This window comes from Hyperoodon ampullatus (assembly GCF_949752795.1).
Source record: "Hyperoodon ampullatus genome assembly, chromosome: 3".
Lineage (NCBI taxonomy): Eukaryota > Metazoa > Chordata > Mammalia > Artiodactyla > Ziphiidae > Hyperoodon > Hyperoodon ampullatus.
This window is the reverse complement of record NC_136916.1, coordinates 53429847-53447015: the sequence shown is the minus strand read 5'-3', so window position 1 is coordinate 53447015 and position 17169 is coordinate 53429847. Positions and strand designations below refer to the sequence as shown.

The 17169-nt window shown below is 40.5% G+C and overlaps 1 protein-coding gene across 1 annotated transcript in view; it reads right to left on the bottom strand.

Moving 5' to 3' along the window:
• Positions 1-17169, bottom strand: part of RAB8B (RAB8B, member RAS oncogene family) — a gene marked incomplete at both ends in the record, with an annotated part of 62695 nt that overhangs the window by 2169 nt on the left and 43357 nt on the right. The window contains 5 exons of the mRNA XM_079700366.1: positions 1798-1863; positions 3084-3173; positions 4157-4234; positions 9079-9139; positions 12212-12272. Of these exons, the coding sequence (XP_079556492.1) occupies positions 1798-1863; positions 3084-3173; positions 4157-4234; positions 9079-9139; positions 12212-12272 (356 nt within the window). The remainder of the gene's footprint in view (positions 1-1797; positions 1864-3083; positions 3174-4156; positions 4235-9078; positions 9140-12211; positions 12273-17169) is intronic.

Sequence of the window (17169 nt, the reverse complement as noted above, 5' to 3'; positions counted from 1 at the left end):
AATGCCCCCCAAAAATGTTCAGCAAAAGGATTATTATTAAACCAGTCAAAAAGAAGCAATATGATAACTACTGTTATCACTCATTGTCAGTGTCTCATTGTCACACTGGTCACCTGTGAGTCAAAGTTTCTAAGTAAGCCCATCTCAGTTTTTGAGGCTAAGTTAAAGCCCCGGGAAATCTGCTAACTTCTGCAGAATACCTGGCCAGAATAAGCAGCTTGGGCAATCCCCAGGTCTATATTTCCATAGCTCAATGCTCTCTTCTCTCTTTTTTTTTTTGGCCACACCGAGCGGCTTGCAGGATTTTAGTTCCCTGACCAGGGAATTCCCAACTCAATACTCTAAGTCACAGGTATGATCAGGGCTCAGGACTAACAGAGACCGAAGCCTGCTCCATTAAGCCAGGGTACAGAGCTCATTCTGTGGCAGCAATCCTACGTGGGCCATCTCAGTGAGCAAGGTTTTCTCCTGTCTCCACCATTAAACCTGACTGAAGAGGCTCCCCTCTTTCTGATGAAAGGAAATCCTTTTGTAGCAAGCAGAAGGAAGCATTTTTCTGCATATCTATGGTTGAGTAAATAAATCAGTAGAGGCTTCCTGTTTCCTAACACCCATTAGTCAACCTGAAAAAATGACTGTTAGTTATTTAAAAGGAAGAAAATGTTCTGATCAGTGTCCACTAGTCGAGTCACTTAAGTCTCAATTTTTAGCCATATGTCATGGTGAAGAATGAATAGCTTGAGAAATTAAATGTTTATGAAACCATCAGTTTTATTGTTAAATAAATTATGTGTATTAACACATAGTACATGTATTATTTTTATGATCAGTTTTTAAAATGTTTTTAAAAAAGAAAATATTATCAACAACTCTGCGCTTGGTAAAGAAAATCTATTCTTAGAAGACCTTAGATAATTTGGTCTTAACAGTTAACTTACTGAAAACTTATTAAAACTACTCTCTGATAAACACACTTTCTTATTTCTACTTAATGCCATAGTGTTAAAATGTATCATGCTTAATCGACTTCAAACATGGACACTAAGGGAATCTGTTCAATAAGCTAACAGTTTAATTCTCTCTTGAGAGAGTGCAGACATGAAAGTAATTAAGACTCTGTGCTACACGCTACTGTAGGATGACATGGACAATGATAAATGAGCAGAGGACAGTGTGCTTCGTCGGCCAGAGAAGGATTTCCAGCTTCCCAAACAAAGGGCAAAACTGAACTTAACCTGAACTTCCATCTTCTGTTCAGTGACCATTTTGGGGGATTTTTTTGGCTGTGTTGGGTCTTCGTTGCTGCACGCGGGCTTTCTCTAGTTGCAGCGAGCGGGGGTTACTCTTTGCAGGCTTCTCGTTGCAGTGGCTTCTCTTGTTGAGGAGCATGGGCTCTAGGCACGCGGGCTTCAGTAATTGTGGCCCGCGGGCTCAGTAGTTGTGGCCCGAGGGCTCAGTAGTTACTCCACAGCACATGGGATCTTCCTAGACCAGGGCTCGATCCCGTGTTCCCTTCACTGGCAGGCAGATTCTTAACCACTGCGCCACCAGGGAAGCCCTGTTCAGTGACTCTTAATTGAGCAATCTAATATATCCCATGTGGAGGACGGGTGTTAGAAATCCAGCAACCAGGATCCACATAAAAGTCAGAAGCATAAACGTTTACAGAATGGAAGTGGATTTCCCACAAGGCATTCACTAAGTCAGAAAATATCAAGGCTTGGAGAGCTGCTTGAACACAGGCACCTAAGACACTAATGCTACTACGTAATAAGTCACCAAAAAATTCCTTCTCACCTCTTCTACATTCGTACTGGATTTTGCACTTGTCTCCAAGAATTTAATCCCATAGTCAATTGCTAACTGAAAGACAAAGAGAGACATTTAAATTCAGTGCAAGTTTCTTGAACATATAGAGCATTTATATTTTTTAGGTTTTTCAGAGTCCTAAAGGGAGAGTACCTAGTTCAGAACTCCTGTGGTTCTCAAATTTCTTTGCTTTCTTCTACTGTATCATGTTTGAAATTTAGATATCTAACTTCATCACCACAAGTAAGTAAAATGGCACCACTTCCACTCAAAACATAATTTAAGTACTTCCCTTTTTTACGATTATACCTGTAGTTCTCTAATAAAATCACTAGCAAACCTATGAGACGCTCACCCCTATCATTAATTTGGGATACATTTGCCCCTTTTATCTGCTCCCAAAGTACAAACCTCCAACAGTTACTATTGTAACTTTTCATTATTTTTTAATAAATTGGTGCATAAAAGAACAAAAGCTTAAAATACTAAGTACTCACTGCTTGGGTTTCTATTGATTGTGGCAAATTGTGAACTCTTCTACATTTCCATCTATTTCCAAAGAGTTCCCAGTTCATTTGCAACACCAAGATTAAGTGAATGTTTTTAGGGGAAAAAAGTTCGCAGTCAGATTGAAAAACAAAATGCATTTTGCACGTATCACTAAAAGAAGTCTAAAGCAAAATTCCAAGACAAAAAATTGAAGCCTCTAAGTCAATTTGGAAAATGTCATAGAAATGAATACGTACATGTAATAAACTCTTGTTTTGCAGGACATAAAATAGAGAAATGCCTACAAATGATATCCGTAGCTTAATGAAGAGTTTAAAACTCCATAATGACCTAAATCTAATGTGTAGTAAAATATTCTTAGAAAAAAAAATGAATTGAAAAATGATTACTGTTGAAACTTCACCTATCCTACTACTTTTTTTTCAAAGAGAATGAACTGGTTTAACTTCAAAACTGGGCATTTACACACAGATATGGAAGAAATAGCCTGAACTCTAAGCTGCAGGAATCTGAAAAAGGACCAATTTGTATCTCGCAGAAAACAGCAAATTCTTTAGGAATGAGTCATGACTACACAGTATATGGAGTGGGATCTCGAATACTAATTCATACCATTCAAGTATGGATTACAACCCTTTTGTTGTTTTTTTAACAGATTAAAATATAGATGTTTTTAAAACTTAAATCAATAATTAAATAATAGTAAGAAAATGAATGCTTAACGTGAGTAGATTCCAATCTTTATGCATTCAGTTCAAATTTACCTTCTCCCCTCTTTCTTTTGACACTTGTCTTTTGTCATTCATATCACATTTGTTGCCCAGGATCATTCTTTCAACATCTGAAGAGGCATGCTGCAGGGAGAAAACAGTATGTCAGACAAACAACCTGAGAAAAACACAGTTACTCAATAGGCAAATCTTAACCTGTCAGAAACAGATCCAGAAATTTAATTATAAGACAAATAATCTTTCACTCAACACAAGGCCTGATTCACAGAAAAATTTTAAAGATGAGAGGAGGGGAAAGCTGCAGCATAAGAGTCCATGCAAACTTTTTTCCCAAAGGCTTGCAGTCATTCTCATGTCTTTTTTGGTACATGAACAAACAAAAATAAAACTTAAAGTTATCTAACAAAAAAACTTACAAATTTTAGTTTGGGTCAAAGAAGGGAGAAAACCTCAGTACTAAGTGAGCCAATGCAGAAGGTATTCTGGATTCTGAACTACTTAAACAATAAATTCACGTAGGTTAATATAAATGTGTACGAAATTATTTCAGAGTCAGATTTCTTTCTGAAATGTCAAAGACATTTAAAAAAATCTTCATACCAATCAAACTGGAACTAAACCAAATTTTAAATATATAAGATGAAGAAAATCTTAGAAGGGCAAAATGATAAACTGCCAGAATAAAGATATATTTCTGTCCGTCAAACAGCATGGTGGAACAGACAGAACCTGAGAACCAGAGGTTTTAATCCTCGCTCTCCTTTTTATAGGCTCTATGAGCACATGCAAGTCACCTCTTTCTGGCCTCAGTCCTCTCATGTGTAAAATGGGGGCTTGGATTAAATTATTTTCAAGATCAGGGCCAAGTTTAAAATTCTGTGAAACTGCTCCTCTGTCTGTACCCCCCCAGTCCAGCAGAGAAGTCAGACTGGCGGTACCAGAGATGTCACCCTCCCTGGCACTCCTCAGAGCAGAGGGCCTGACCTGCCTACGCCCTACTTCCTAGCAGCTCAGCTGAGTGATAGGGAGACACTTATAAAGGGAGGAGCCCTTTATAAGCACCCAGCAGGACTCTTCTCTAGTATCCATTCTCTTTCCATACATACCTCTTCAATGTTTCTTATCCAATTTTTAATATTGTCAAAGGACTTTTCATTTGTGATGTCATAGACCAGCATAATTCCCTATAAGAGGAAAAAAGACCATTATTTAGTACTTTATACATTTAAAGTTAAAGAATATAATGTCAATGTACTCTTCTCCTCCAGAAAGCTTGTGTTTGTCCTTTTTCTATCTTTATAAAAGGAATTTATAATAAAAATTTTAAGTACAGAGAAACAGAAATAAATAAAATCTTCCATTGTCTCACCATGTAAAAAATACTCTGTTAACATTTATTTCACTTTTAACCTTTAATGAATTAGTGATTATGGTAAAGATGATACACCCTTTCTACCTGACCTCATATAATAAAACTGGCACCAACTGAAGCTAAAAGGATACTTAAGTTAAAATAGAGATAACATTGAGAGTAAGAGGTAATCGTTTCTGTTGTGCACTTGTTTATTCTAAGCAGAAATTATCTTGTTTCTGACTCTTATACTAAGATTGTAACCATATGGCTTTAGATTTCTTTCTTTTTATATGAACTGACTGAAGTGTTACTAAACTAAAAAAAGTTACTATTTGTCGGGCTTCCCTGGTGGCGCAGTGGTTGAGAGTCTGCCTGCCGATGCAGGGGACACGGGTTCGTGCCCCGGTCTGGGAAGATCCCACATGCCGCGGAGCAACTGGGCCCGTGAGCCAAAATTACTGAGCCTGCGCGTCTGGAGCCTGTGCTCCGCAACAAGAGAGGCCGCGATAGTGAGAGGCCCGCGCACCGCGATGAAGAGTGGCCCCCGCTCTCCACAACTAGAGAAAGCCCTCGCACAGAAACGAAGACCCAACACAGCCAAAAATAAATAAATAGATAAAGCAAACTGTCAACAAGTAAAAATAAACACTATTAAAAAAAAAAAAAAAAAAAAAAGTTACTATTTGTCTAAGTAAATCACAGACACTTAAAATATAATGCATTTGTTACACAGTTTAATGAAAAGCATCCTCATCATATTTTAGAAGACCCCACGTCTGGTATTTTTAAACGGTTTATCTTCTAAATGTTTCAACTGACACCTGTATGCCACCTATTCCAAAATCTGTATCACAAGACCACACTTGTGTATTAAGTGCTAGATCCACCCCCCGTCCATCCATTTCAACAAATATTTAGTGAGCACCTACTATGTGCCTGATAGTATACCAAATGCTACTAGTAGTGAATAAGATAGGCAAGGCCCCTTCTTCTCATGGATGGCTAGCAAAGAAAACAATGAACCAATAATTATATAATTAATTATAATTTAGACAGTCGCTGTGAAGAAGCATGAGGAGATCTGAGTAAAAATGCTAATCTAATCTGGTTGAGGGGCTGGGGTGGCTCAGGGAAGGTTTCCCTGAGAAAATGACATTAAAGCCAAGGCCTGATGGCTGAGTAGACTTGAACTGGGCAAAGGGGTAGAGGCTGGAGTGAAGAGGGGAAGCCCTCAGTGCCTGGGACATAGCAGAAATGCGATAAATATCTTGCTCACCAGGAAGGCCCAGAACCTACTAGGTTGAGTAATAGACTGTCAGCTTGGCAAGACTGCCCAGATCCAATGGGAGAAGGGCACAAGATGAGGCCGAAGACATAGACAGGGTCAGGTGTGCCTTGGAGAACACTGACAGGGCATCGGCTCCCAGATGGCCCCTGTGGTCACCGAAAACTCAACTAAGTGAAATAGGAAGTTGTCTTTGTCCCCTTCAAATCTTCTCTTCCTCCTTGTACTCTCGTTTTGAAGAAGGGCCATACATCCCTGCCAGCCAGCCCAAGCAGACCCCTGGGAGTAATCTGCTCCACCACTAGTCAGTCACTAAGTCCTGTAGACTCAACAACCTCCACATTTCCACAGTCTGATACCCCACATGCAAGGCCTTACTCACATTCTCATCAATTAGCCTTTACCTGGATGACTTACGTCTCCCTGCTTTCATTCTTAACCTCCTCTAATCCACTCTCCATAAGGGCACCAGAGTTATCACTTCATTGCTTAAAATCCTTTGGCATCTCACCATTGTACTCATAATTAAAATTCCTTAAATAGCAGACAAAATCTTTCAGGGTCTGGCTTCCAACTTTGTAAATAAATACAAAATATAAATGTAAATAAATATAAATCATATAAAATACACATAGATAAAAGAATCCAGGAAACATAGCAAAATGTTAACAGAAGCTATCTCTTATGGTGGTGGGATTTCAGATGATTTCTCAGGATTTTCAAAGCTTTCTATACTACATGTAACCTTCTGACAACCAGAAAAATATACATTATTATTTAAATTTAAATGACAAACAACATTCTTCTCTATCCTCCCTCCTCCTAGCCTCAAATGCAAATATTTAACTTTGGCTACATTGTAAAGTAGATTTTACAATTACCAAGGTAATTAAAAAAAAACAATCAAAGTGGAGAACTGTACACTTAAACGTTAAATTTTATGTTACATATATTTTACCATAATTTTTAAAAGCCTCAAAATGCAATCTGAATAATTCCTGATTCAAACAGCTTAGCTACCTACAATAGTAAAATTAAGCAAAAAATTGCCAGAGCTTTACTTCCCTTTGGGCTATGTGGACAACCTTGATCTTTACTGCTGTCTGTCAAGTAGCACTCTGGGTGGTTAGCACAGGAAGTGTGAACACAGTGTAGTGGTTAAGGGCACAGATTCTGGAGTCAGAGGTATCAAGTCTGGGCTCCACCACATGCTACCTGGGAGATCCTGGAGAAGTTATTTTATCCCTCTCAGTCTGTGTTTGGGAAATGAGGACAGCACATCTTCCACACTGGATTTCTGAGGATCTACTGAGATATTATTTGTAAAGTACTTTACCTAGAATCCAGGACACAGCTTGGACTCAATAATTGGCAACAATTATTAATTTATATCTTTGGTTTCAGTAGCAGAAACCCTTTGACTATTCCCTATGTTTGTATGCTAATTGATATTATGTATCAGCTGGAAATACAAGTTCCGGTATACCAAGTAAAAACGTTATATATCTGGTTATACATACCTTTAACAACGGCCTCCTAAGAGTTCACAAGACAGTACTGAGAAATGGCGATAATGCAATGATATGGTCCCTTCTCCCCACAAAGCCCGACTGTCCGTCAGGGTTACTGCTATGCCTACAAATGTAGCTGAATAGTTTGAAATAGACCAAAGGACTCTGCCACGGTGTCAGACTCAGTACTGTGCTTACCAAAACGCCGCATACCTGAGCCAACCAAACTAAACCTGCCAGAACCACCACCTGTTGAAATGAGAACACAACGCCCCACATCCCACTGGAACAGATGACATGCAGGATCCAAGACTCAAGTAGAGCAGGATTTCCTGAACATGTATCTAAGATTGTTTCTAGGTCTGAAATTGTTCACTGATTCACTCCTTCAGCAAATATTTACTGAGCATCTACTATGTGCAAGGCACTGGCATTTGTAGTAAAACAAGAGACAAAAATCCCTACCTTCAAAATGAAAAGGACAAGATATCTTAGAACAGCAACAATTTCTAATTATTTGCAGTAATGTGAAAAAAGGCTAGGCAGTAGATAAATGAAATCTAAATTAAAGAACACATTTCAGTGATCTCTTTCCTTATACCATGAACTAGAGCTACACAGCCAAGGAAGACACTTGCTCCACATTCTAAGTGTTCTTGCCCACTCTGTATTGAAAACAAGCTTGCAAGTGGTATCAATACATCATTCCTAGAAAATTAAAAAATTGGTCAATATAAAGGACTGTGTTGGGCTTCCCTGGTGGCACAGTGGTTGCGAGTCCGCCTGCCGATGCAGGGGACACGGGTTCGTGCCCCGGGCCGGGAAGATCCCACATGCCGCGGAGCGGCTGGGCCCGTGAGCCATGGCTGCTGAGCCTGTGCGTCCGGAGCCTGTGCTCCACAACGGGAGAGGCCACAGCAGTGAGAGGCCCGCGTACAGGAAAAAAAAAAAAAAAAAAAAAAGGCCTGTGTTTATAAGATGCCTCTAATCAAAACTACCTATAAACTATTCTAAATCATCCCTGTTAAGATGTTCTTATGTACCCCCAAAATCCTTTCTGGAGGAAATAAACAACAAACAAATTTCTCCACACAAGGTAAGTCCCTTCCCTTTGATTCCAATCCAAGCAAAGTAGAGAGTAGCTGACAACTGCCGTTCTTAAAAGGATGACCTTTTACAATCTTCAAAGTATTATAGGGTGGAGAACACATACATATAAAATGGTTAGTGGTATAGAGTCCCAAGGTGGTAGAGCTTCAAAAAGGAATTCCCAAAAGGAATCTCCAACTTCTGTGTGGGGATGTCACTGGCACTCAAATACTGGAGGGTGAGTGGCAGTGGAGGAGGGAGAGCAGCATGATAGTAGTAGTAGTAGTCAAGATTCACCAGATTCTAAGCCTCAGAGAGTCACAGATCATTTGGCTACTTCCTGGCCAGCTGGCAGAATGCTGGTGGAGGAGACTCCAGAGAGATGAGCCAATAGGAGTGGATGTTGTGGAGCTGGTGAGAGATAAGGGATGATGGTGGCAGGGCTGAATGGGGAGAGGGTGCAAGAAATGAATATTTAGTCACAGAGCTTGTGGTTTGCTAAGATTTGGCAAAGGCATTAATAAAAGGACAAAGCACAAAAATATACGATCACTCAGAATGTGTGGAGGAGTTCTAAAACCTCTCCAAGCTAATTACATGATTAATATAATGAAGACCAATGGTAGAGTACACAGCTACTAAACACAAAACGTAAAAACCCCTTTAAATGTCTTGTTTGCACATCAAAAAATCTATTTTCTCCAATGTACTAGACTCTAGCTTGAATATTACAAATGTGACGAATGAATATTCATGTTTTACTTCCACAAAACCCTAAAACACACTCACCATAGCTCCTCTATAGTATGCTGTCGTGATGGTTCGAAATCTTTCCTGACCCGCTGTGTCCCTAAAATTTGAAACAAAGGAGAGAGTGGTTTGCAAAGTCATCACAAGAATCGCTGAGGAGACACTCGAAGCTGTAGGAGATATAATTGTGGTCTGCTCACAAATGCAGTGGTTTCAGGGAGATGGGGAACGAGACACAAAGGGAGCCTGTTGCACCTCTGGAAGCCTGTCGGGAGCTCACAATGACTTGGGTGAAAAACTTGGACCTTGATGACAAAAGCAGCAACAGGAAAATGCATGGTCCTGCTAGGAACTGGCATGTTGTGTTCATCAGTCAGATGAGGAACAGAGTAGAGAATAGTTCTAAATTCTTGGACTCCTAGAGGCAGTTCTAATCCTTTTTATAAATGCCCAATGATTAAGGCATTTTGCTCTCTTGACTGAAAGTCTGATTTCTGTACAAAGCAAGCAGTTGGGCTGGACTTACTACCGTGTAAATTCTGCTCAGCAGAGCACACTAAAATGGGTCTCCTCAAGAACTTTTTCAGCTCTAGAGCCTGTGATTAAATGAGAGCGTGGAGTTCAACACATAATTGTTGACAACGACTTCAAAATATGAACAATACCTCAAAATTACATCAACTTGCATTTATTCTTGGTTTTCTGGAGGATGACGTACCATTTAAATACATTCTGAAAAATGCCAACATTTCGAATTACATTTACCAAAGCAACCCCTATAAAGGAAGTCAAATTTCCTTGATATCTGGGAAAAATCAATATTCCTAAAAGGAAAAAAAAAGCATTTGTGGAAATACACTAAAAAAGAAGCATTTGTGGAAATATACTAAAAATCTAACACACACCAAACCCAAATGAGATAAAGGCCTAAGGGAAATATAGTAAATTTAAAACATTAATAAATACCTTACCATTTATGTATACCTTACATAAAATACTTTCACATGGTGCTCAAATGATGCCCACCACAGCCCAATGTGGTGGTATTACCATCATCCTTGTTCTACAGAAGAGGAAACAGGCTCAGGTGGGCTGTGGTCCCAGTTCTGCCACTAAACAGCTCATACCCTTGAATGAGACTCAAGCATTCTAGACCTTGGCTGTTTAGTGCAGGCCCTGGCCTCACACTACCATCATCTTATCCTGCCATCCTCTCACTGATCAGGATTAGATACACAGGCACTTGTTTGGGACTCAGCAAACAAATCATGAGGAAAACAGGGGCCAAACGCCATTGAGCAGACTAACCATATTTTATTTATTTATTTATTTATTTTTGGCTGTGTTGGGTCTTCGTTGCTGCGCACGGGCTTCTCTAGCTGCGGCAAGTGGGGGCTACTCTTCGCTGCGGTGCGCGGGCTTCTCATTGTGGTGGCTTCTCTTGTTGTGGAGCACGGGCTCTAGGTGCGCGGGCTTCAGTAGTTGTGGCACGTGGGCTCTAGAGCGCAGGCTCAATAGCTGTCGTGCATGGGCTTAGTCACTCCATGTCATGTGGGATCTTCCCGGACTAGGGCTTGAACCAGTGTCTCCTGCATTGGCAGGTGGATTCTTAACCACTGTGCCACCAGGGAAGCACAGAACCACCATATTTTGATTCTAACATGCTACTTGATTTAGAACCAGCTCTGCAGCAAGGATGGAGGAGAAACCCTACCATCCTAAATGCAGGTCATGAAGATTGAATGGAGACTACTTTGCTGCCAAGAGGACTGATAAATAGTGCCATGGGGTTCTAATTAGCTGATTACCCACAGGCTCCTAGAAACATTCCTTATTGTTATGATCAGGACTGTACAGCACAGAGTCCGAGATTCTCTTCGCTTCTCCCTTAAAAAACATTTTTTTTCTTTAAAATATTTGACTCTTATTAAATACCAATAGATGAAAAGAGTAGCTTGTGGTGACCTACACAATGTTTTCCAGTGAAGTATACGGGGAACCTCTATATAAGGCTAATACATGAAGCTGACACAAGGTTCCAGGAGATTTGGGTAGGTGTCCCAACTCCATCACTAACCCAGATATATGCCTTCAGATGAACTTAACCACTATAAGTCCCAGTTTCCTATAAAAGAAAGGCTAGTGGATTTCAATATAAGGTTCTAGTTCTATCCCGGTTCTGAAATTCAAAGAAGAAAAACAGCCTATGGAAAAAGCTGATATATATGTATTACTTTATTATTTTGCCCTGCTTCCTTCTTAAGTCTATGATGCTCTAAATTTCTAAGCTTTGTTTCCTGCTGTTATTGTCGCACATTGGGTCAGTAAACATCATCAAAAACCTTCCTCAAGGCTCCAAATCTATGTGGCTCCATGGAAGGCCCTACAATGAAAGCAATTAAGGAGGTTAAAAAAAAAAGAAAAAAGAAAATCTAAGAGTTTGAGTTCAAGCCAAAAATATTCAACCAGGCAATCTGCAGGAACCATATTTATTCATTGTAGTATGACAAATTCTTGAGGAATTAACCAGTCGGAGTTGGCTGATCATGAGATCTTTGCCTTGCATATTATAACATGAGAGATGACAGGCATGCCTTTTCCCTTCCTATTCCCCAGTGCAGTGTTCCCCATTTTTTATTTAAGGAGAAGAAATATGCAAATAAATGAGAAAATATCAGAGCTGGAAGGGAACTCAGATGTCATCAGTCTGACCAATCAATTTACAAATGAGGACAAGTAGTCCCTAAAAAGGGAAGCAAATAACACCAAGTCTTTAATTTAGAGGCTGGACTCCACATCAGCACTCTGGGGTAGGAACTTTGGGGTTCCTACCACTTGACTAGTTTGCCTTATCTGATTGCACAGCTGCAACAACTACAATGGAAAAATAACTGATACGCTTTAGAATTTAGTTTCCTCCCCTATAAAATTAGCATTTTGGAAGAATGAGCTCTCAAATTTCTCCTGGCTGTGAGACTTAGTGATATCATCCTTACCATCCCACTCTTGGTGAAGATACCTTTGAACACCTACCCATTTCCCCTTGGTTCTGATAAAGAAGTTTTAGCTACCAAACGATACCTCTAATTTACCACAATTCACCTTTTAATTCCCACATTCAATTCCTGATTAAGGTAGAAATGCTGTGTGCATATATTTTTTTTTTACTTACCATATCTGAAGCTTAATTTTCTTTCCATCTAGTTCTATCGTTCTGATTTTAAAATCAATTCCTGCCAGAAAAAGAAAGAAAGACATGCTAAATTTCTTCAAATATAATCCAAGTCTTATTAGGAAAAGGACAAAGATTTCTTTTGAAAAAAAGCTCTCCAACGCACTGGAAAATGTGAACACAGAGAGGGTGTGAATGGTATGTTTCCTCTGAATACAGGCTGAAGAAAGGAATGCTAATTACTCTGCAAAGAATTCCCACACATGTTAAATGAAACGTATTATATGCCTCATTATTTTGACACAAATGGAACACATCCCTCAAAGGTACCTAATTTAGATAGATGGAGAACATGCCATATTTTCCACTTCCTGAAATACAGATAAACAAAGCTTCCTACCCACCCCTCGTGCCCCGTCCTTCCCTAAAGAAGGCCGTGAGGCCTCTTTTTGTTTTATTTCCACCTCCTTCCATTTGTTTCTTTAGAATCTGCAACTGGCTAAAAGAAAGAAAAAACAAAACAAAACCCACCTATCTGAAGGCAGGGATGAGAAAGCCTGCATATTTATTTTATACAGTTAGCAAGTACTTTACATACATGTTAATAAATGTTCCCTGCATCTTTCTGGCTAGTGCTGAAATAGCTAAAAGGGCTTTTAGCCCTGGCTGCACTTTAGAATTACCTCAAGAACTTAAAAGAAAAATAAAAATACTCATGACTAGATCTGCTCCCTTCCCCAAATTCTAAGATTCTGACTTAATTGGTCAAGGATAGGATCTGCGCACTAGTAATTTTAAAAGCTCCCCAAGTGATTCCAACCTGAAGCCAAAGCTAAGAAGCATTCAACCAGCCTGACAGGTAGCATGTCAAAGTCATTTGTGGCTCCAGCACTCAACAGTTCAACCCCTCCCTCACCTACTTCCCCCCACTATGGTAGCTCAAAACTTAACTCAGCAATTTCAACTACAAAGAACCACAAAGTCCCTGACAAATATCAGCATCCTCTACCATTTAACAGGAACAGGCTGCTGCTCTTTCTGAAGGGACCAGTTAGTGAATACAGCTCGGTTGCAATTTGCTAAATCCTCATCATCTGGCTACTCAGCTTTGTTTCAGATGTTTCTACTCCTTCACATTCTCTATAGAGCCCCTTAAAGTGATTTCCAAGACATTTCAAGAAAACGTCAATTATGCATCCTCTAAAGTGACTGAAACATTAACTGCAGCTATTTCGAGGGAGAAAAGCCTTCAACGGCTACATTATTACAGTATTTCTACAAATTAACATTGAGAACACCCAAAAAGGCTGCTTGCTGGCTCCAGCTCCATATATGGCAGAGGCATAAACCAAGTGGATTTGCCCCTTCTTCTCTGCGTGGCACTTTTCCCCCAGGGAACCTTTTCAGGTACGCTTGTGAATCTTGAAATACGCAACAATCACACCCAAGCTAATCCAGCAGAACAGCCCCTTACTCTTTCCCTTCACTAATAACCATGTAATGTTAACAAATACAATCTCATACCCAATACCCCCAGGTTATCTGGCTCACATTTCCTCCTCTAAGGTACCTCAGTATTGCAGGGTCTGCAGTCACTGAAGCAAAACTGAGCAACACAGCACAAATATTATTGTTAGCATCACACAGAATTCACTGTGGCCATCATTCATTTAAGATTCAACACACATTGATTTTTACTGTGATTTACCTTTTTATATATCTCCAAATCCAGTGTAACAAAGACCCTCTAGGGATTCTCTCTAGCCTTTATCTCTTTTTGGTCCTCGCATCAAGAACAATGCCGAACACGCGGTAGGCAAGAAATAAATGTTTCTTGATGTTAATATTTTTTTTTAAATTCACAATTTTCCAAATTCATAGAAACAGAAAATAAACTGGTGGTTATGAAGGGCTGAAGGGAGGGGGCGGGGAAGGAGAGCTGTTGTTTACTGGGCATAAAGTTTCAGATTTGCAAGATGAAAAAGTTCTGGAGTTCTATTTCACAACAATGTGAATATACTTAATACTACTGAACTGATCACTGAAAAAATGGTTAAGATGGTAAACTTTATTTTATGTGTGTGTATGGGGCTTTTTTAGCACAGTAAAAAAAAAGAAAAATTCATGACTTTCAAAATACTTACTGTATCTCCAGAAAATAACTTTCTTAACTGGAAGACTAAAGTCATCCAACATTCCATCTTTTAATAGTTCATTCACATTTTAAGTAAAAGATGATGTCTATCAAAATGCCTGCCAAATGAGAATACTTTTCCTTATTCTATTTTATTAAGATGTAACTCCGGTTCTTTCAAGGTTGTTTTTACCTGTAGTCAGGAGTCATGGGCAACTTTTCCACCTTCATTCAACAAAGCCATTTTGAGGCGCCCTTAAGTCTCAGTTACTCTCCATTCATGTGAAACATTGAGGAAACTTTCTACTGACCCAGCCTTTTGTTTTTTGTATTTGTTAGAAGGATTACCTTTCTGTTATTGGAGGAGGTTCTACCATTATCTGTGATACTTAACCGTCTGTTTACTATTCAGAGGTTTTCAACATTTTATAAGAGTTGTGAACTGGTATTTAGCTTTGGTTGACGCTGCTATCAAGAGCCAGGTGACAGACAAATGCTGCAGAGCACAGTCAAATTAGCACAACTTGAATTTCACTAAAAATGGGAAATATCACTTATGTTATTATTGAAAAGCCCTGGCCCTGGAAGTCAAAAGACCTAGACTGTAGGTTGGGTTCTGTCATTAACAACTTTTAGGAGGTTGCCTATCTGTTCTGAACCTCCACATTCTCATCCATAAAAAAGGCTGAGAGGGCTTCCCTGGTGGTGCAGCGGTTGAGAGTCTGCCTGCCGATGTAGGGGATACGGGTTCATGCCCCGGTGCGGGAAGATCCCACATGCTGCAGAGCGGCTGGGCCCGTGAGCCATGGCCGCTGGGCCTGCGCGTCCAGAGCCTGTTGCTCCGCAACGGGAGAGGCCACAACAGTGAGAGGCCCGCGTACCACAAAAAAAAAAAGGTTGAGAGAATCTCATTAGATAAATTAGATCATGTGCTTGATTGTGCTGTGGGAACTATGAAATTCCACACAGATGTAAGATATTACACATTCAGATGCTGTTATCCGGCAGATCTTGTCACCTCATGCATGGATTATGGTAATAGCCTCCCCGGGCGCTGTGCCAACACCTCTTGCTGGTCTAATTCCCCTGCATGCAACTGTGAGAACAGTTTTCAACAATCCCTGTGGTAATGTCACCTCCCTATTCAAGAAGCCATGGATCCAACTTCCTAGGCCTGGCAATCCAGCCTTCCCCCGAGGTGCACCGCTCTCCCAACGCCACCACCCTCCCAGCCTCTCTCCAACTTCGGCCTGTGTTTCTCTCACTGGGCCCCACACCTCCTCCCCTCTGCCCGTGCATAGCTACCTCACTCGGCAGCCTTCTCTGAGGGCGCCACCCTACCCTGAGGTCCTCTCCACTCAGGCCTGTCCATCCCTACCTCCAGGCCTGGCTTTTGCACAGCAATTCAATACTGTGTTACTGGGTTTATTAACATATTGTCCTGAATTGCTCTCACATCAAGCAAGGGTTCCATCCTCTTTGCCAGTTAGGTTGCACACAGAAACATGTATGCAGTAGATCCTAAATGAAAGGTTAAATACCCCTGTGTAATTAAGTAAAGGTTAAATTCTACTAAGTGTGGAGAGAGCTAAGAAAACCTTGGAAGTTCAAAGTTTTGTCAGCATACTCTCGTGAGAATAGCAGGGATGCTGAGAAATCTTATGACACTAAGAAAATGAAGATCTCTACAATTAGTTTTGACACTAATATCAGTAGAATATATAGTGCATTAATACTTACTGTAAAGGAAAGACAACTTTCTGAGGCTACTCCAGGATTAAATAATAACCAGTCATAAGAATGATAATACAATTTTCTCAATTAGGATGCTTTCTGCTGCAAATAACAGAAACCCCAAATCAAACTAGCTTAAGGGGCTTCCCTGGTGGCGCAGTGGTTAAGAGTCCGCCTGCCGATGCAGGGGACACAGGTCCGTGCCCCGGTCCGGAAGGATCCCACATGCCGCGGAGCGGCTGGGCCCGTGAGCCATGGCTGCTGGGCCTGCGCGTCCGGTTCAGAGATGGCTCAATCCAGTAGTTCTGGCTCATTTCTCTGTACCTCCTTTGGCTCTGTCCTCATGGGAGTATCAATTTCATTCTCTGACTGATAGCAGTTCCTGACTACAACAGCGAGACTGAGAAGAAAAGAGATCATCTTCCTGTGTCTCTCTCTTAAAAGTGAGGAAATGTTTCCCCAAAGCCTCCAGCGACCTTTCCTTCATGCCTCATTTCTGGATCTATAACCAAGGGAATGTCATGTTCTGGGGGCCAAGACTGAGCTCCTCAACTAATCACTGCCCCGGGCAGTTACCAAGATTGGATTAGTCTAAACCCATCCCTAAATTGAGATTAATCAAGGCCCATCCCTGGGGCTGGGTCACTCCCCCTGATCCTGCTAAAAATAGGAGAGAGGGCAAAGCTGTTGGATCCATCATAGTATCTGTTAGAATAATACAAGTTTATTTAATAAAATTTTATATTCATAGCTACATGAAACAGAGAGATCCTAACAGCTATCACTACTACTCTGGCACAAATGTTATTAAATTTCATGATAACTATAGTACTTCTCTGAAGGTAATTTCTCATGTTCAGCCATGAACAAGAAGGAAAAAAAGGACAACGAGCAACCCAAGTAGCTGCCACAACATCTCTGGGCTAAACCATGATCTTCACTGTTAGGAGAGTTCCCAAGCCCACAGCTCCAAAGACCTGGCTTGTGCTCTAGCCCCAGATAGTTAGAGATTGCAAAGGAGGAGGCAGTCATCGGCAGCAGCAAGAACCAAAGCTCATCCTAGCAGTAAGGGAGCAATTTTTCCCCCTCC